Genomic DNA, 21,748 nt, shown 5'->3' with positions numbered 1-21,748 from the left:
CTTATTTATTTATCTCAAAATATTCATTACTCTGCTGGAAAAAAAATGAGAGCCATGATGAGTTGAAAGAGTACAGCCAGTTACAATCAGCATCTAAGGTCTTCATGAAACAGTGAAATATTCAGTGCTAGAAGGGGATAATCAGTTTTAGACATTTTAAAATTAATACAAAATGCTACTCTCCCATTTTCGCTGTACAGCCTGGGTTTTAGAATGTCAAGAAAGTATTTGACATTTACAAGAGACTGCAGGCTCTAATACAAATCATTTTTATCCATTTATGCATTTTAACCACCACGCTGAGTGAATTGTTGGCTCTGTGCAATTAGTCTCTGCGCTTCTTGACAATATAACCACAGATTTTCACAAATTCTATTAAAAATGCAAGGTGGAAGCTCTGTTCTCCAAGTCTGCTAGTTTGCTTCTAGAAAAACATTTAATTTCTTACAAACCTGATATAAATAGGCCAGCTGACAAGTATCCCAAAAGAACAGAATATGCTTGGAATAGTAAGTTTTGAACTGACATATTTCTGGCAAAAGAAAAGTTATACAAGCTGTATTTGTCTGAAAAATTAAAAATAGGAGCCTTTGTCATATATGGCAAGAGAGGCCAGGTTGAGTCATGATTGATGTCACTTGAAAGAATACTTTAAGCTTAGAAAATGACATCAGAATCATCAGAATTTAGTGAGATTTAGAGCGGTTCCTGAAGCCAGGGTGCTGGGGATTCAGGAAGATACTTTGTGGATGATACACAGCACACTGCCAGACATCATCTGAACAGAAGCCAGGAGTTACGGTACTTTCAGATTACATTTCTGAATGATGGGTATAATTTGTTTTAATAACATTCATTTTAAGTTAAATGCATGTTTTCAGTTTTTTAGATTTGGTGCAACTCCCCATTTCAGGCTGGCAGAGCAGTCTGTCACTGCCTGACCTCTCCCCTTACTCACTTACATGACAAGTTTCCAAGAGCAGTCAGGAGTGCTTTCCTTATTACCACGAGTCTGCAAATACAGCAGGATCTCTTTCCATTTACTCTTCTCCAGTTTTAGTGCTCAATTCCTGCTGACTTTACTACTGAGCATTTATAAGTCAGACTGTAACAGTACATATGTATGTTAGAAGTATTTCTTTTAGCTCCCAGGCTAAAACTAAACTTTGTCTGTCTGTCTGCTACTGCTGGTGTTAAAATGGAAGTAACAAAACAGAAAAGGCGCTTGAATTTCGCTTTATTAAAGATAACCAATAAATCGTGCAGAGCCCAGGTCACGGAGAGGCTGAGCAGAGCTTTTGCTGTGCGGAGGAGCGAACCTCTCTGGAATAGTTTCTTACATTTCTCCTTTGATTTGCCACATATAACAAGTCTTTGCTCCATAAAGTAATTTTAGTGTGAAAATTGGTATATTCAATCTAAGTACACAAAGCTACTTTTGATCTGGTTAGTCTGTTTTGCTTTGAAATAGCTTTTAAACATGAAGAGAAAGTAAACTGCAAATCACATTTCTGAGCAGACTTGTACTTGCATTTAGCAGCAGCATGTTTTGTTCCTAAAAATGATAGATATTAGTGAAAAAGAGAGTTGTACAGTTGCTTGGCTGCATGCCTTTAACAATATGCATAATCAGTTTTCATAACTAAAATGAGTTCATTCCAGGAAAATAAAAAGTTCATCCCGCAAGCAGCTCCATGGGTGAAGCGTGTGTGTGTGTGTGTGTGTTAGCTGAGAGCCGCCGTTATCTGCCATTTAGATTTGCACGTCGTGCTCGTTCCTGTTCTGTTTGAAGAGCCAAGTGGTGGATGAATTATTCCTGGTATTCCTGACTTTTACTTCAAGCCAATAAACACCTGTGTGCGACTGGTCTGCCAGAGCCATTCCATGAAACATCTGGGCATGCTCCAGCCCTGGGGCTACTGGCGTTCAAAACAGTTTTCCCAGATCCTACCGCTCACCGCAGCTGCAATCGGGCCTGATTACACGCAGGAATTGGATCAGGAATCCCATCACTCCCATGCACCCAACACTCCTGGTGGTAGAAGAGGCAGACAAAAGGACAAGGGCTATGGTGGATTATGTCAGTGGTGAGGCAGAGGGAACTGTGTGTGATTCCTTTGAGCAGAGGGAGTTTTCCATGCCCTCCTGTGTTGTGTAGCGCACAGACAGGACCCGCGCTGGAGGACAAATCATGCCATAGTAAAAGTGGATGTGCTCTGTACAACCTGTACTTTGCTGCAGCTGTTGGAAGGACACAGTGAATGAAGCAGACAATTGCAGAGAACACGTTTTTCATGATTAACGCATGAGTGCAGCTCTGGGGAACCGAATCGTATCCCTGCCTTTGCCACAGATTTCCTGTGCGATACAAGTCACTTTGCACATGTGGTTGTTAACTCTGTTTTTCGTGGTGCTTGGTATGGAGGAGTGTAATTTGCAGAAGTGCCACTGCAAACTGTAGGCAGCGGGAGCTGTGCTGTGCTGAACACTGAGAAAGCAGGCACCCTGCATCCCAATGAGGCAGGCAAGCCAAAGTGGAGGAAGGGATTACAAAGATAAATCTTCGTGAGTTCAATTTCTGTGGTTGAAGAACAGCTTGAAGGGGCTTGTCCTTCTTAAACTTGTTCTTCCCTGTACCTAAAATAAGAACAGCAAATTTCTAGCTAAATACAAGTGCAGTATTTGTGAGCAATTGCTGAGTTTAAGATAGATCTGCTAAGCTGAGACGTAGTAAAGTTACTGTTTAGCACTTGTCTGTCCTTATCTTTCTTCTTCATCTTTTTAAATGGAAATGTTATTCCATCACTGAGCAGTCACTGAAGAAGTTCCTATTAAAGCAATATTGTGAATGAATACATGTATGCTTTTACTGGTCATATGTAAATTAGAGATTCAGTAACTTCTGTGTTTTCCCATAGTCTTAAGGTGCAAAACAAAAGCTTAACAGTACAGCTAAAAGGAATAAAAATACTATACTGTTCTGTTGGTAGAAAGACAATAGGACACTTAATGGGAAGATACTTCTTGAAGTGAAGAGTTACTTTTCTGCTTACACACAAAATAAAGCATGATAGTTTGTGTATTGTGGATCTTATACATCACAGATTACATGAAAAAATGTATAGCTTTTTGTGTGGAAGCCTTCCTTCTATCAAGATGGGCAAAGGCATATGTGAAATGGAACAATGAGAACAGGAAAACCTATAACTTCACAGATTTCTGTAGCATAGTTTTGTCAGCTTAAATATTGTCATTCCTTGATATTGTAATCCCGTGCCAAGGACAATTACAATTTGCTTTTCAGAAGTTCTATTTATTTTGCATAATTACCATATTTTATTAGAAAATTCTTCTATTCCCCCACTGGTTAATCACAGGTTTTTAAAACAATACATTTGGGAGTGTCTTTTTTATTAAACTGGAAGAGGTATGCTCCATTCCACCAGAGGTGTTAGTTACATAGTTGACTAGAAAATTACAGGATTTTTTTTTACTTTAGTAATCACAAACACATAGTACAATGGAAACCCAACTATTTTCAAAATTTTGTTTATTTGAGATGTAACCTATATTTTTGTTGGAATACAGATCATACACTCAGGATGTACACAAGGCACCAAAAGAAGAATTCAGGCAATCCAAATCCACAAAAGTGGTTCAGAAAACCTCTGTTTTACTGACTGTAAAATGTGAATTCATTTGGCTCCATTGTTTTAGTCCCGTCAGTGTGCTAAGTGCCAAAGCTCAGGTTTCTGTGAGTACATCAAACTCTCAGTTTCTACCTGCAGCTTCTTTTAACCCCACTAAAGGACAAGTCTGGACTTGGTTCCTCGAGGGTTCGCTTCAGTCCAGGTGCCCTGAGCACACCTACCACTTAGTGACACCACTGGCTGCTTCCAGGATGGATCTCACTCATGTCCTGGGCTCGTGGGTACTTGGCAATTGCCCGTGACCTTGTGGAGTTGTCCAGTAAAGTGGTGAGTTACAGAGGACCTGGGTTCCTGCACGCTTCAGAGTCCCTGCCTGACTGTGCAAAGCTTCAGCCAGTTTTATAGAAGGAAATCCCACTGGACAGAGACAGGAGCTCCATGAGGAGCCCTGGGAGAGTGCCTTAGAGCCCTGCACCCACACAGGCACCCCCAGGCTCCCCAGAGAAATGGAGAGGTTCAGAAACCCCTCTACGCTCACCATTCCTGTCTGGCAGACTCAAGAGCTGAGCACAGCATGTCTGTATGTGCAGTGCAGCATGTTCACAAAATCTGAAAGCTGTAAAATGTTTTGAGATTCATTTAAATATGGTCTGCTCTCAATCTTAAACACAGCATATATAATGATCACCAAAAGTGGACATGAAAAAAATCACCATATCATCCTTTACATTTACCAGTAAAGCAGACAACATCAAGCATTTCTAATTACTGTATCCTACTTCTATAGAGAATAAAATAAAGCTGGGTTTAATTGTAGTCTCAATAGAGTGAGATTGCAAACAATTTGCCCCCCTGAAGATTCTACTCAATCCTTCCCCATGTGGCGTATTTAATTCCAGTTTTGCTTACTTTAAACTGAATGGAATTTTTGTACCAAATTAGGACAACTAAGTCCTTCCACGCAGAAAACTACTAAGCTCACTGAATATTTTTCTGTTGTGGTGCCAAACCATACAGTAATCATACTGAGGATATGGATGGAAGAAACATTGCTCTGCACAGTAATTCCATATAGGAATCACTATTGATTACAGCGAGGCTACTTTATGGGTAATGGTAAATTATGAGGTTTCTCTGGTAAGTGAGAACATTGATTTACATGAGTAATGCAAAGGCTCACACGTAAACTGAACTCAGACTTCAACTGTCAGCCGTAACACATCTATTTATACCACAGATCTGTGCTTAGCTACTTATATTTAATTACAATCAGTTGTGGTGCCTCCATTTTCTGTGTTTACACAGAGAATCACATTTCTGAGGTCAAATGGAATGACAGTTATACTGTAGTTATTTGAAAACATGCTTAGCAGACATTATGCCTGTATCTGAGGACTAAATTTCTGCAGAAGAGAGGATGCGTATGATTCATCAATCTTTCCTTACATGAATAAAATTTCACACACTTCAGTTTTAGTCAGGGCATGTCTGTGCTGCACAACATGGAGAGATACCCAGAGCAGCTCAAAAGGAGCCAGGTTGGGTAACTGGAAGCAGTTTAACCACATTGCTTAATGCTGCACACTGTCTAATTTACCCTGGTTTGTAGCAAAGTAAATTAGCTTTGACAAAGCACTGCACAAATAGGCTACCCTGCTCCCAGCCCATGAGCCAGCTTTGGCACCGATTTCTACGTCAGACTTACTGTGCAGTACAGCACAGCTACTAGCAGATGCAAAAGACTGCTTGCATAAAAATGTGCAGATTCAGATCCTCAAATTTTATTCTGCGCTCATTCATTTTAATAGCATAAAACATTTTTAATTCTTAAATGTCCCTGATTAAAATTCAGTGGTATCACTGAACCAGAACATCAAAAGACTACAATACCACTATAAATGAATCACTAAAGCACATCAGTTTAGGCTTGCCATGCTCAAACAGGCTTTTTTTTTTTTTTTTAAATTTATTTACTGACAGCAGTAGCAATCTGCTAATTGGTAGCAGATTTATTCAGACTCTTAAGCCTAATTTCTACTGACCTTTGGCATCCTTATTTCCAGCATGAAAGGCTTTACCAAAATCCTAACAGATCACAAAGCTTTCACACTGAAACCTCAGAAGAAAAATGTCATTAATATAACCACAGTATGTTTTAGAATGTCACAGGACCTAGATTTTTTTTAAATACTCTGAAAAAATGAAGCTTTACTGCCTGCTTTCTGACAGCACTGTTGATAGACCAAATCTTTCCTCCCATGAAATCAGTGACAGAAATCCACCAATGACAATGGGTGCAGACACTAAGGTCTTGCCAGGTACAATTTTCCAGTAGGGACAGAATCCTTTTTCATCTCTCAAAAATTATTTCAAACTTCCTAGTAAGACAGTCTTTTGGCATCATAATCAGCAACCTTTTCAATACCAAAGCAAAACATGCTAACTTGATATTCCAGGAAAAAATTATGTTCAAACTATTCTGTTATTCTTCCCAAATCTAAACAGAGCACATACACATGCATTTTGAAAAAGTGGCCTGCTTCAGCCCCCATATTTTACATTCAGAGTTGAAGGCTTGCTGAAAATCAACAGCTCTTGTAATAAGCTGAAATATTAATTTATGTATAAATTGGGTAGAAAAGTAAGAGTTTTAAAAACTAGATAGTTTCAATCTCTATCTCTGCTTGAGCTAAAATATAGATGTAAGAGCTACATGCAACTCTTTCTACAATAAAATAACTAACTACCTAACTGTGGCAGAGCTCCAGATCCTCCAGAAGAACCTTAATGATCCTAAATTTAAATTAAAATACTTGGATGTATACAGTTATTACCAGAGAAAGAAACGGAAAAAATCAGAGGAAAAATGTACCCATATGGAGGACTCTAATATCCATGGCACAGATCTTGAGAACAATACCAGAAAATTGGCTGAATTAACTGTATCAGAATGTACACTATGCAAGAAGACATGTATATGCAACACGCATTTCTGCTTCTCTCAATAAAAATAATTTTGATAAAAAGGCAACTTTCCTCTCCACATTGAAGTTCTATTGTAAAAAGACTTGGAATGGAGCTATAATCTCTGTTCTCATCCATGCAGGACTTCATTTTCATCCAAGTTGAGTGAAGATGTCATATTCATCAAACATATTCTATGGACTTAGAACTGGTTTTTTATTTTGCTTTGTTTCACAGTTCACACAGTGCAATGACTATGAAGCAGAAATTTAGATAAATACATTATTTTTCTACCAGGCACTGGATTAATGCTCAACCTTGCAACATCCAACTGTTGCTCTATATTAATTTTACAGCCAGTTGCTGCTCAAACCCTGTAGCGATTTGGCTTTATTCTGATCTCCACTCCTCTCACAATTTCACATTTTCCCATATAATATTACCGTACCACCATAAATGATAGAAGCAGTCTCTTCAAAACCAGTGATTGCTCCAAGGTGCTTGAATTTCTGCCTTGAAATGACCTACAAAGAAGAGAAAATGCCCTGATGTCAGTCTTGGCTTTCTTTCTGATTATATAACAGGGGAAAAATGATACAGATTTTTTTTACTGATATTTTTATGTTAGTTTTGTAAAAACTATGCAGGGAATTATCCAGAATTACTATTGGTGATTACCTAAGGAGTGAAATGGGGCTACCACAGTAATAACTGGGAGCTGAGTAACTGGAAAGTATTCTAACCTTCTCTCTAACTATGTAGTGTCTTTTTTGTGTTTGTATTCGCACCTCGTGCGAGAATCTGCTCTTCAAGAAACGGTCAAAATCTCTCTCCCGATTAATATCCCCACATTACAGTCCAAAATACTTTCCACCAATAACTCTCATTTTTTCTCTAGGAAAAGAAATTCATAACTGGAGACTACTTATGACATTCTATTTCTAATTTTAAAACAATCTCCTTTTCACACTCCCACCACAAAACAAACAGCCCAATCCTTTCTCCCTTTTTCCCCTTGAAAAAGAAGGCAATTTATAGAAACTACTAAGAAAGCAAAAGACATTTGAGCATGTCAGTAGCATTCACTTTCAGAAGGTTTATGTTTGAAAGCTAAAAACACTGTCCTCAATACAGTACAAGACACACTATCTGCAGTATTGCTTTTATTATCAAATTATTGCAAATGTCTAGCACCACAAGCTAAACCTATAACTAAGAAGTGTAGCTAGCAATTTTTCTGCATACATTTAAAAATAATTTTCCATCTTATTTTTACTCGCCAGAAAGTCGAATTCATTTCTAAGGTACAAAGTGTTTTAGGATACACCTAACTTAGTTTGCAGAGTTACTAGTTAGTCCATTACACTTGGCACACACTGTTTGGGACAGTTTTCTTGGTTTGATTTTGTTTTGTTTTAATTGAATCTCTACTACTTTGGAGAAAAGTACCATTGCCTGATTTACACTAAAGCCTTAAAAGGCTGCTATATCCTTCTGATGCTGCACGGACATTGTATTAACTTTGTAGTTATAATCCACTCATGCAGCCAATTCAACTCACCAAAGGGCAAGTTTTAAAAGACACTATGTATTTCCACTGATACTGAATTGCTATACTATTAAGGTCAGAACAATTAACCAGTTCTAGAAAAGCATTTTATCTATACATCAAAATGCATAGATATTCTTTCTCCCTGAAAAAATATAGGCAAAATATGATTTTTTTAATGCAGGGAAGAATAAATCATAAAAATAAAGAGAAATAGCCATTAATGCTTTCTGTGTGTAAGGGGTTGTACCAGTACATGAACAAATTAAGGTGGCTCATTGAGTCAATACTTTGGTGACACCTTGCATTTTAAAACAATTCCAAATTTATTCATATACTTAGAAAGCTCTACTTCAGAACAGCTTTCTCCAAAGCTTTCTCTTTCAGTGGTATTAAGCACACATATTTTTTTGCAGAAATTTCAAGGCAAAGTATTACATGAAGAGGGAATTGAGGTTGAAGATGCAAAAAGATAATGCAGGGATTAAAAAGTAAAATCTTTGAATGTAATTATTCCCCACTAGAGTATTACAAACCCAGGAAAAACAACCTAAGTTTCACTGAAGCAACATGCTACCATCTTAAGGCCCCTGATAACCTGAGATTTTTTTTTTTTCCAATGATGCAAAGAAAACAAGTGAATGAATTTACTGCATCTTTCAAAACCACAGTCTTCTAACCTAGTATTCCAAATATTAGTATGACACAGTTACAGTCATCTAGTTATTACACCAGACTGTTTATTTCTTTCAAATTATACTCAAAAATCCTGGGTAGTAGTAAATAGAAATTAACAAAAAGGAATTAATAGCCATCTACAAAATAGAGGGAAGTCTAGTAACACTGTTCATATTTTGAAATATTATAACTTTTACTGATAGAAACTGATTAAATCACATTCAATCTTGGACTGTAAAACATGAATCCCATCTGGAAGCCATTTCTAAAAAAGAGCAGCAGAATCTCTGTTACTGTCATTGTTCAGAAAATAACTGTGCAGATATTGTCAATCTATCACTCATTAACCAAAATATTGTCCTTCCTTATTTTCTTTGAAGATTTTTGAGTAACTCTCTCTTTGCCAGACACCCATGCACACCCTTGCACACCTCTGCCCCTTGCAGGAAGTCCCATTTGAAAAGTGGCCTTTTCTGTTTCTTAATTTCTAGGCCCAAGAGAGTGTATTGCACAATGTTCAAGCCTTAAAAATCTCCACTGCAAATAATCTGGCATTTTTTGAAGCACATAATTACTCAGAAAACAAGATGTGAGTATGAGATCACAACACAGAAATCAGAGACGGGGTGAAAAATTAGTAGTCCTTTTCTTTCTAAAGATTAAGTTTTAAACATTGTTTTCCATTAAATCTTGCTTAAAGAAAAGATATCAACAGATTCATCATGTCCTCTGCTTCATTTTCCATTCTTATGTACATCATCTTTTGAGCTGAAATCCTGCCTTTCCACAAAGCACTGCTCCCCAATTAAAAAAAACCCCCAAACACACAAAAACCCCAAAAGACAACAACAAACAACAACAGATGACCAGAAATAAAGATGCAAGAAAAGGTTGGTTAACAACTCCACACACCTAAATGGTGCATTTGTACTGATACAAAATTAAATAAAAGCAGCACAAATGGATTTTTTTATTTCTCTTATTAAACCCTTTACATCAAAACAGTAGGAGTTTGGTTTGTTTTGTGAATGCCAAAAATATGTAAATGTTTCAAGAAAGGCAAGCTAATGAACAATAAAAGGAAATTGATGAATATTATATTGTTTTCTGCTGATTTTCAGCTTGTCTGACAAACTGACCATGAAACTGATCAGCTAAACTGCTATTTAACAGAAGGACTAGCTGGTCTGATTGACCTTTTTTATTTTATGCAAACCTCTACAATTTTTTTTACAATGGGTGTTACTGTTCTTCTTCAACAGTAATAATTTACACCCTCTTCTATAATAATGTGAGGAAAAATATGCATGAAAAATTTCTTGCACATTCTGGCTGCAACTTTGAGATTGTAAAAAAAATTTCCAATTGCCTTACTCTCCATGTTAACAAATTCTTCATATTCCCCATTTCTTTGTGCCAGTAAGAAATGATCTCATCTTTTGTTACTGGCAAACATCTCACCTACTGTTTTATAAAATGTCTTTTACATTCAAAATGTAAAAACAACAGAGAAAAAAATCACTTGTACATAAATGTACTACTACCAGTTTACAGAATTAGCCAAACATGGTGCAAATGCCATCTCTGGGCGGACCCAGTTCCTGAGTGAGCTGTTTTTGAGAACACATTACAGCTTTATTGCCTGGAATTTTTTGCACACTGATTTTGGGGCACCAAAAGAACACTTTTATATTTCTTTAAATGATTACTTAACACTTTAGCTTTCAGGCAAAATTTTCTTGCAAGGTATCCACTTACACTCTTGTGCTAGTTAAGTGAAGAAGTACCTAAATACTTATTTTTTAGTGATAGCTGATGTAAGAGGGCAAGATTCCTTGTCATCCAGCAAGATAGGCCTGAATGTAACCAAGGGAATAAGCCAGAGCTCAAATACCAATGCAATAACTGCTGTAATGACTTGCTACAGCTGATATATATCTGAAAACGTGCAAAAACCTACACAGCACAGAGACTACAAGCAGTAACAGAAATTGTTCATATCAGTTAATTATTTCCAAGACCACAACCCTCTGTGAAATACGTTTCAAATTTAATATCAGATTCAAAAGCTACTTTGGAAAGAGGAAGAGGATGAGAACTAAAATACAGAGACCACATGCTAGAAATATTTTTTTTTCCTTTAAAAGTGGAATTTGATTTTATAAGGGCAAACTGCAATATTATATGCTCAAATCCTGCAGAAAGCTACAAACCCATCAGCTGAAAATAAAAGTAATGGATTAAAAATTGGTTGATTTATTCAGTTACAAGGTGACAACAATCCCCAAATGTGAAAACCAAATGTAATCCTAGAGTGTAGTAGAGGAACTTCCAAAAGAGATGAAGACTATTAATGCCATTGTAATGGATCTTTGTGAAAGGATCTTAGAAACAGTGCTGAATAGAAAAAAAAGCTCAGAACACAGGCAAATAAGGGATACTAAGATGGTAAAAGAAATTATGAACTTGCAGTCTGAGTCTAGAGGAACTGGACTGGTTTAGCCAAACAAAGTTAAGTCTAGGACAAAATATTCTAACTCAGAAAATGGGTGTAAAATCTATGGAGGAAAAGTAGCTGTTGAAAATAAGATAAAGAACCAACATTTATACAAGAAAAAGTACACACAAACTAGTCATACATATTGAGGTTATAAATTAAATCAGGTGGTTTCCAGCCTTCAGAAGAGTTAGAGCAGTCTTCCTAGGAGTACTGCTATGCTACAAACTCTGCATTTGCCACAAAGAAAAAAGAGGAAAACTTCTGACTCTTGAGCATCCATAGGCATTGCTTCTTATACCAGATCCCAGCAGCATTCCTCACTGCCGGCTTGCAGAATCTGTTCTGCTTTATCATTTTTTGGCTTACCTGTCCCCACAGAAAGTTCCACTGGTAACTAAGCCTGAGCTAGTTACCAAAGCTCCTTTTATGGTCAGTGGAGATGCATAGTCTTTGAGGGCACACCATCCCATTTATCTTTGTCATTGAAATATCTTTGCTTCTTGCTGTTCAGTGGAACAGAGTGATCTCATTTAGGAATTCTATTTCTTACTCCACCGACTTCTTGCTTAAAATACTCATCTCTGTGTGAAAACTCACTGTCTTCACTCCCCACCACCCATGGCAGGGATACTTTTACTCCCTTTCCCATTTTGTTTCTTGCACCTTCTGCCCTCAAAATCAATTTTTAAAGAGTCATTATTTCAGTAAAATGAAGAGATTTAATCCCTTCTGGAAATGCATTCATACACAGTATTCCATACAGAAAAGAAATTGCCTTAAGTCTTTAACCAGGCTTTTAACTAAAAAATTCTTTCAGTTTCACTTAATAAAATTAGTAATTTTCTATCTACTCTAAGTTAAACAAGTAAAACAAGAAAAGTCAATCCTATTCTTAAGCCATTAATGTGCAGACTTCATGTACTTATACATAGTTCCTGCTTGAAAGTTTAGGTAAGTAAAATGTATATGGACAATCATCTCCATGCAAAAAAGTGTATTAATCCCATACTGTTATTCTTTGAGATATATCCCACATACATTCCATGACCTTCCTCATTGTTAGAGGTTTCTTACCCGGCTGAGTTCTCAGCTGGTAAATAACTCTCGGCTATGTTGACTCTATAGTGTAGGAAGCTGGGTACTCCTGCTGGACTGTCCTTGAAAGGATTATTTTCCTGTGTCTTCAGAAGGACACATATACTGGAAAGCTGACCACAGCTTCCTAACTTCAGTCAGCGTACAGCAGGTAGCAATTCCTTCCCAGGTCAAATCTAAGTCCAATTTTTATCATCTGATCGGGATTTTGATGGAGACAAACTGGAGGGGGAACTGGAGGGGTCATGTACAAGTGGGAAGGGAAGTCAGAGAATATATTTCTTACTGGCTCAGTGGTACAAAAGATGACCCAGTGCATGATGAGTTCAGTAGGAACTTTTTAACAAAAATTTATCCAAAGTGATGGCTCATTCAACAACTTATGAGTTGATAATAGGATCGGGGAAATAGGGTAAATTTCCATTCTGTGTTTGGGGCTTTCTATTTGTGTGTGTACAGTGCTGTGTTGTCCTCAGTATGTGAAAGGACTTTATTCACTGGCACTACCCCGACCTATTTCCTTCCTTCACTTTCAAGAAATACTAATTACACATTACATTTCCTTTAACCAAAAGCATTTCAAGCACGATCTGTCACGCTGCCTCAAGAACTAAAAGTGGTCAATCTTAACCTTTATTAATTAAAGCTGTTTTCCTGTAACCACTGACAGTCAGGGAAAGGTTTAAGCTGTACTGGATAGAAGTCAAGCTAAAAAACTTTCGGTGGTCTTCCTTCAACCTCCGGTGCAAGGTAACTCTAGTTACTACATTATTTAACTCCACACAAAAAGCACACAGCCCGCTTTACGACTTCCAGCGCCGCTCCCTTCCCTTCCGACGAGGAATGCCGGCCGGGGCCGCGGCTGTCCCCGCTGTCCCGGTAACGCCGGCCCGTCCCCACGGCAACGCCGCCGGCCATGGCGGGGCGCGGCGCGGCGGGCCCGGGGCGAGGTGAGGGCCGAACGTGGGGCGGGCTGCGTGCGACCCCCGGGCTCCCTGTGTCCCTGCTCCGGGCCCTCGGCTCCCGGCTCCCTCCCGCTCCCACCCCAGACCCTGGTCCGTGCTCCCCACGCGGCCGAGGCCGCCCCGAGCCGGGCTCACTTGGGCGGCCCTCGGCCTCCCCTGGGCTGGCCGGGCGGGGCTGAGCCCCTCTTTCCGCCATTCAGCGGCAGTGCCGGGGGTCATGGGGCCGCGTCTGTCCGCCTGCACACGGGGCTTTAACAGTAGGATTCTTTTGCTGCAGCTTCAACAGAGGCCTTCTGCTGCCGGCTGCAGGATTTCTAGTAACACCAGCAATTAAGAAAAAATAATCAGTGTTTGCACTTGATTTCCCCATTTCTTTAAAATTTGCGAGTTGGCTTCATCGAGTCCCCCTTCCCCTCTTCAGGGATTTAAATGAGTTAAAAGAACCCAGTCGTTCCTAGATAGGTTTATATCAAATCATAGCAGCCACAGCATATTTAACCATTTGAGAGCTCGGTTTGGTCGTTCTGTGACAGGGTCTCGTTGCCACGGTGGGCTCCGGTGACACTGACCAAGACCATGGGAGTGGCATTGGCGAGAGCAGCTCAGTGGACTGCTGCTGGCTCTGGAACTGGCACACTTGAAATCACCCCTTTGAACGAATCCCTTTTAAATCAAATTATTAAGTTTGCAGAGGACTTCAGCACTAAGCATCCTCAGGAAGCAGCGTTTGTCTTCAGAGAGCCTCTTGAGTGGAAAACGCAGTTGGACTCTTCAGTGTTTGGAGAGGGTTATGAGGTCAAGTAAGTCTGAACTGCGGTGTGTTTTCAAATGCAGATGTGAACTATGATGCAATATTGTCCTCATTTAGCATAAACAAAACCTTATTGTATTTGGGAGGCTGAAACAGGTGGAGGTTTTTTTGATAGATATTGAAAATTTTGAGCTAATATTAGTAGAGTGTAAAAACTTGCTTTTTGAGAGTTTGAGACAATTCTGTCTGGTTTGTGATGCAGACTTGTTTAGCCAGTGATCTATATAACCTGCCCTGTCTAGTCCCAAGATTTTTTACAACATGTGTAACAGTGATTAACTGTGTAATTTCTCTTGGTGTTAGGAGTTACTCCTGTTTGGTGGGTTGACCTTGGCTGGTTGCCAGGTGTCCAGTAAGCTGCTCCCCCTCCTGTAATGGACAGGAGAGAAAAGTACAATGAAAGGCCCATGGACTGAGATAAGGACAGGGAGAGATCACTCACCAGTTACTGTCATCAGCAAACCAGACTTGAGTCACGGAAATTAATTTAATCTACTGCCAATCAAAAGTCAGAGTAGGATAATGAGAAATAAAACAAATCTTAAGACTTTCTACCTTTGTCCCACACCTACCTCTTCCCAAGCTCAACTTCACTCCTAATTTTCTCTACTTCCTTACCCCCGAGTGGCACAAGGGGACAGGGAATGAGGGTTGAGGTCAGTTTTATTCTGATGTTTCTTCCTCCTCACACTCTTCTGCTCCATCATGGGGTCCCTCCCACAGGACAGTCCTTTACGAACTTCTCCAATGTGAGTCCTTTGCAAAGCCTGCAGGTCTTCACAGCCTGCTCCAGCATGGGTCCCTTCTGTGGGGTGCAGTCCATCAGGAACAGGCTGCTCCAGTGTGGGTGTCCCTCAGGGTCCCAAGTCCGGCCAGCAAACCTGCTCCAGCGTGGTCTCCCTTCTCCATTGGTTCATGGGTCCTTCCAGGACCCTGCTTATTGTGGGCTTCCCATGGAGTCACAGTTTGCTTTGGGCCTATCTATCTGCTGATGTGCTGCAAATAAATTGGTTTACCTTGGAAGTTTTCTGAAATACAGTTTAAAGAAATTGTATATCATGCTTTATTATGTGATGCTTGAATAACATTCAAGATTCTTCTCTATTCAAGTTCTTATTTTAAAAAGATAACAATTTAATTTTTCTAGTGAAGCGACTGTTCAGTCTGAAGCCAAAGGTAAAGATGGCCAACCATTGCTTATCCTCTCGGCATCAACTCTCAGAGTTCGCAGTTTTGACCAGCTGTCCCGTTTGCTACGAGTTGCTATGGAAAAAAAGTTAAAGGAAGCACAGGCATGCCTTGAAGGTTTTCTTTCTTCTTTTTTTTTTCATCTCTCCTCTTTCTTAAGAAGTATATGTCTTCTTCAGTTCATATTTATGAAATGTCCGGGAAGGAAGATATGCCTTCATTTTAAGTATATGAGAAGGTGTTAATTCATGAAGGTGGCTAAAAGTGCTGATCCAGAATGTAATGGAGTTTCTATTTCTTCTTTTATTTACATAGAAATTAATAACCCAGAAATTTGGAATAAAGTTAAATAAAACTGTTGAATCTCATATACAAATTCATGTATACTGAGTAATATCCCAGCTATTGCAACAGACAGTAGATTTAAATTTTGAAAAAAAAGGAATGTTTTATTTGAGGCTAATAACAGATTTTCCTATGTATGTAGTTTAATACTCCTTTAAAATGCTACATCCTTTAAAGATAGCCAAAGAAAAAATAATATGCTTAAAGCCATTCTTACCTGCACAAGGTTCACTGTGAGCACTTCTAGATTCCTTCTCACAATGGCTTTAAAACAGAGGTACAAGTACTTCCACTGTGTCATCTTCAAGTCCTAGATTTTCAAGCTGACAAGACTCTTGATATGCTAAACTACTTATCATTCTCCTACCTAGAGGTAGAAGAAATCAGTGGTATTCTTTGATAGTAGTAGTGGAAACTGCCTTAATAAAATATAAATGCTCATACTGGATCAAGTTTCAGAGCCATCTAATTATGGGTCCTGTCATTGATCAACCATGAATATTAGGGAAGAATAATATGGACAGTGTATCATGCAGAGCCATTCACAGATGCATGGGACTTCATTTGCAGGAACAGAGCAAAATGGTTTTGTAAAACACATTGATATGCAGTTATGTCACTGTTTACCCAGAAGAACAGCTGGCATAGCTGAGGAAGTAATGGGGCCATTGGGAATGCTGCTAGAAAACCTAAAGATGTTCTTTAACACTAAATTGTATTTCCAAAATGATCAGTTTTCAGTGAGTTAAGCCCATTGATTTCCTGTTTTGGAAATCAGCCAGCCATATTTTTGGATTAGGAGAGAGTGTTGATAAAAGGAGCTATTTAATATTCACCCCTTGGTTGAATGAATCTTACAATCTTTGCTTTGAAAAGGAATTAGTTTGTTAAGGAAAAAAATCCTTTTGTTCTTAATGTTTTCATATTCTTAAAAGTACATTTCAAATTACAGTAGAGGGATATGAAAAAATACATCATACAGTAATGTTTGATGAATAGCTATGCACATTATAAACTTTTTATTGAAAATTAATAGCCTCAAAATCATTGAGCAATTGGAATAAAAAGAGTTTGTCTTACCCGAGCATTTTAAACATAGTAGCACATAACATGATTCTGTTTCGTGTTTACAGCTAACAGAGATCCTATAGTGAAAATTCTTGGCCCTGAATATGGGACTGTTGAAGGAGAAGATACGTCCATCTTGCATTTATTTGACAAAGTGAAAAAAGAATCTGATTTTGAAACAGAACTGAAAATGAAAATCGTTCTTCTTCTTCATCAGCTGGATTTGCAACTGCTTAATAGTTCTTTGAAACAGATTTCACAGTAAGTGCATTTCAAATAGAAGCTAAGCATCTCAGGCAGTACATTTTTTTGGTTTTTTTTTTAAATCAGATTGGTTTCAACCCACAACATGTGTTTTTGGTGTGACAAAGAAATTTATTGAAATAATTTTCACTGTTTTCTAAGTTAATGAAAAGTCATTTTTTTCTGAAGTTTTTTCTATAGATGTGGGTATGTAAGTGTGTGCCCACAAGTGTGGGGGTGTTATTGCATTTATTGCATATGTTTTGCATTTTGTTAGCAAATTGAAGTCATTTGTGCAAACAACAAAGTCACAGTTAAGTATTTTCGAGGAACTGTTTATTTCTTCATGGAATTGTATTAAGTATTACATCGAGTCTGTTTCAGAGTTACAAGGACTTTGCATTAGGTATGGAACTAAAATTTCACTAGCCTATGGACAAAATTAAGAAGATGGAAGATAACCCATTTTCATATTTTTGTTGCTTCTATTAAGACTTGGTGTAAACGAAAAAAAAGTGTAATATTCTCTGAGTACATCCTTTTCAATGAATACATATCGGACCATTTTCTATTAATTGCAGAGATGTAAGACTAAATCCAGCTGCTGTAAATAATCAAGTGAATCTTCTCAAGAATTTCTCTGGGCAAGGAGAAGATACTGTACTGGAATCACTGGAATATACATCAGGTACCAATCTGACCATATCTCACGTTTACATAGACCTTTATTTAAGTACTTGAATTCTGTGTGAAATTTTCTGAATTAATTTCAATAATACATTTGAGGTGTTTATTTCTACCTTGAAGTTATAAAGTAAAATAAGAAGTATTTTCTGATATGCAGTGTTGTTCCTCAGCCTTTACATACAGAAATAATCTCTCAATTATATGAATATTTTCAATGGAAGCAGAGGAAGAGATATGAGTCCCTGATCCTGAAAAGTGCTAAGCACAGTTATAGTTCTTGGTTGGATTGGGCCATGGGTCACAGAGTTTTGGATGATTAATACTTAACAATATGAATTCTTAAGAGCAAGGTATTGATTTTGGAATTTGATTTGCATACGTGTAATATTAATCATCAAGCATAACTATTAAAATATTTTTAAACTGGATTCAAACACTAATGCTAATTGATTACAGATTACATGTTCTCTAATGGATGCCGAGCTCCTCCCTGGAGACAAGTGCATGGAGAAATTTGTTATTTAGTCATCAAACCACATGACACTGATCCTTTGTATATCACTTGCAGCACAGCAGGAGTGTTTTTAAATGGAGTAAGTAATAATAAAGGATGCCATTGAGTAATGAATATTTTTATGTGCTAAAATCAAAACTCAGTCATGTTAGGGTGGTTGTATTGGGCTGTAAGACCTGCAGAGCTAGTGTTTTGGTACAGGAGGGAAAGCCACAGTAATAAATGTATGCTAGTTTGCCCATATGTTCTAAGTGCTTTTTCTATAAGTTTTATACTAGGAATGTATTCTGCACTCTTTGCTAGCAGTGTTTGATTAGTCTCTAAATAAAAGTTCTTCACACTATTCCTATTTAAAGGTACTGTGGGACTTGATGCCTCTCTGGTGCCTCATTGCTCTTGATCTGAGGTGTGATGTTAATATGTGAGGCTAGTAGAGCTTGCTTTGGTCTTTTTATAAATGATAAGCCGTTCCTCCTTCTTTCAGCAGAAGTTTTTTAGAAATTGCTTCTCTCTTTTCTCCTTCTTTTCCTTTTGGCTACCTTTTTCCTAAAACCTAAAGATGTGTTTTATTTAGTCCCTTACGTGTGTTAAGTGGTGACCAGAGCTCTTACATTAATTTTGAAGAGAGATTGATGTCTGTCAGGCATAACTCCACAGATTGATTTCCCAAGAGTTGAAAAATCCAGGGAAGTTTTGACTTGGCCCATTTTTAATAGATGAAGCTCATAAAGCTCAGGCCGTCAAGTCACGTTATTTTCTGTGCCTTTTAGACATCTGCCATACTGCACAGGAAACTCATATTTACTTGATTGTTTGCCATAAGCCATAAATTCTTTTCAGTGGAACTACACAGTGTACAATTAGCTGATGGTTATTGCCTGCAAAATTCTGTGTAAGATCTTGATCATTTGTCCATTGGGGTCCATGGAGATGATCCACGTCTCTTTATGAAGCATTTTTGAAGTTTGGTCAACTCTGCTGAGCATGAGACTTCTTTATCTAATCCATTACAGTATGACCTTGGTGCTCTTTTGCATTATTTTATGATGCAGATTAAATTATCTGTGTAAGGCATAACTATTAACAATTTTAAATGTATTCTCTTTTTAAGGGTCAGCTAAAGGGTAAAGATATTGACTATGAAAGAAAAAGTGATCTTTATAAAGACATAGTCACATTTTTAAGGGAGAAATCACCTAGATTTGTAGAAAATATGGCTAAACAGGTATGTATTTATTGGTACTGAGTGTACTTCTTTGTGCAAATATACATTGGTAAGAGTTACCTTGTAAACCTGGCTGAACGTTTATGTTCTTTATCAAAGATAAATCTAAGATTAAATGAAGAATTTTAAAGACTGCAGTGCTTTTTAAAATTATTATTTGTTTCAGTTTCTAATAAATAAGTTTATTTTGTAAATAGCAAATAATACACCATTTCATGTATTGTTCTATCATACTTTATGGTGGGGTTTGATCCAGCATGTGAGGTCAGCTTCTAATTTTGCATGAAATGTTTTGCCTGTCTTCTGGTATTGTTCTTTATGGAGCAGTGGAAATGTTAAAGCAGGAAAATATGATATCTGTATGGAAAAGGTCAGCTTTTTATGACAATATTTTTCTGTGATCAAAACCACTTAAAGTTTTATTTTCATTTTTTGTAACCCAAACATAAATAATTGCCCAACTTTTTTTATGAGAGCTGCCTGATTTAAATATCAGAGCTCTGAGAGTTAGGTATCCAGCTTACATACTTTGTCTTGCTTCAGACACTGTAAAATGCAAGTGTTTTGGCTTTTATTTAGAACTCTATACTAGCTAGAATCACACATTACCACTATAATTTTAGTTGTTTCATTGTTCCTGATAAAACTATTTTTTTTTTCAGATTTCTAGTGTGGTTTTAACAGATTAACTTGGTGGTAAAATTCATCACAGGCCAAAACCTGTCAGGAGTTTCATTGTGATTATTTTAATCCAATTTTAATTATTGAAAGAAGGAAGTAATTAATGGGGAATTAATTATTCTCTAGTTCTGATTTTCTGGGATGTAGGGCTGATATTTTTTTGAGAAACAGACATTTGACAGTTTTGAAGGAACAGAGCATTCCAAGTTGTGCACATAAATACAGTTGCTTATATTAACAGTAATGGAATGGGATGGAATTAATGGAAAAAGAATTTGTGAGTTGTTCTGTTTGAAAGGGTATTAAGTTCCAAATTTTTTCATTTATCTCATAAGCAAGTATTTTTTTAATGTTATACCTAGATATTGGTTTACACTTTATAAATAGGACAACATATGAATGTTTTTAGACATTGGCTTAATGTATTTGCAGTGATTTGGCTTCATTTGATGCTCATAAAAGGTAAAATATGGTAATATTTTACTGGTTTTTCTGTTCTAATCCTAAATGTTAATATAGATTAATGTTACTATTGGTGATAGAGATAACATACCTTTATTTACTAGTTTTCTGTCCTTGTATGTTGTAACTATTTAAGAAATGTGTGCACTTATTAAATAAGAGCAAATAAATAGAATTTATCCTGTTTTTCTTCAATTTTCATGTAAATCACATACTGAGTATTCCCTGGCTGTGTAAACAAGTTAATGCAGAAGAGTATACATTATACCTTTTTAATGGTTTAGGAATTTCATATCATCTTGCCTTGCTGAAGAGCTAGTTTAGTATATTTTGCTTTCTAAATCTAGAATTTGAACAAGTTGATACCATAGAGCTGCAGCATATTTGTACCTGAGGGAAAATCTTCTCTGCTCTAGAACTATGAAAATGCAGAGAAAAACTGTAATTTCAAGTTTCCCTAAATGAAGTGAAATATGAGTGGAACTAGTTTTGATTTATTTTCTGAAGAGAAGAGAGCTTCAGAAAGCTCATTACATACACATATATTGCAATACCAATTAACTTTTATATCTGCCTGGCCTTGTTTAAGCTAACATTCAGAATTGCTGTGTTGGCATATAGTGCTGTCGCAAACATACTTTTAAAAGTATGCTTAACTGATCAAACTACAGCACTTATTCCCCTGTGGTTTGTCTAGTTTATCATGTGCTAAATTGTCTTGTCTAGAGTACATTTTCAGAATGAGAGAATTAGCAGGAGTTAGTTTGGAATTAGACACTTGAGTTGGCAAGGCGTCAACAGCCAATTCTCATCAGGGACAAGAAAACAGACCCTACTGTGACAGTCTCCTTAAAACTGCCCTGAATCAGTCACATAAAGGAATGTCTTCACCTATCTGATACTGACAGCTGCAATAACAATAATAATAATAAGTAACGATCATATGTTGACTTTCCTGTAAAAATTGAATGTGTTCCAATAGAGAATAAGAGTTGACAAGAGTCTTTTCTGTTCTGTATATTATTGATCGGCCATGGTACTAGACACTGACAGCTGAAGGATTGGTAGGTGCCACTCAGCTCCATTCTTGTATGTGACTTGTTCAACAATGTTTTCTCCTGAG

General features: G+C 37.4%; 1 protein-coding gene across 2 annotated transcripts in view; it reads left to right on the top strand.

Moving 5' to 3' along the window:
• The first annotated feature begins 13,261 nt into the window (after positions 1-13,261).
• ODAD2 (outer dynein arm docking complex subunit 2) overlaps positions 13,262-21,748 on the top strand; it is a 77,805-nt gene continuing 69,318 nt past the window's right edge. The window contains exons 1-7 of one of the 2 annotated variants that reach the window (XM_042043992.1): positions 13,262-13,386; positions 13,935-14,201; positions 15,360-15,517; positions 16,879-17,074; positions 17,638-17,744; positions 18,200-18,336; positions 19,369-19,482. In XM_042043992.1, coding sequence (XP_041899926.1) covers positions 13,280-13,386; positions 13,935-14,201; positions 15,360-15,517; positions 16,879-17,074; positions 17,638-17,744; positions 18,200-18,336; positions 19,369-19,482 — 1,086 coding nt within the window. In that variant the 5' untranslated portion in view covers positions 13,262-13,279. The remainder of the gene's footprint in view (positions 13,387-13,934; positions 14,202-15,359; positions 15,518-16,878; positions 17,075-17,637; positions 17,745-18,199; positions 18,337-19,368; positions 19,483-21,748) is intronic. The other variant, XM_042043991.1, reaches the window with a different exon arrangement.

This window comes from Corvus kubaryi, unplaced genomic scaffold, assembly GCF_017639235.1.
Source record: "Corvus kubaryi isolate FWS band 111438036 unplaced genomic scaffold, C.kubaryi_AGA036_p1.0 37398, whole genome shotgun sequence".
Taxonomy (NCBI): Eukaryota; Metazoa; Chordata; class Aves; order Passeriformes; family Corvidae; genus Corvus; species Corvus kubaryi.
The sequence above is the reverse complement of the archived record's forward strand: the minus strand, read 5'-3'. Positions and strand labels throughout refer to the sequence as shown.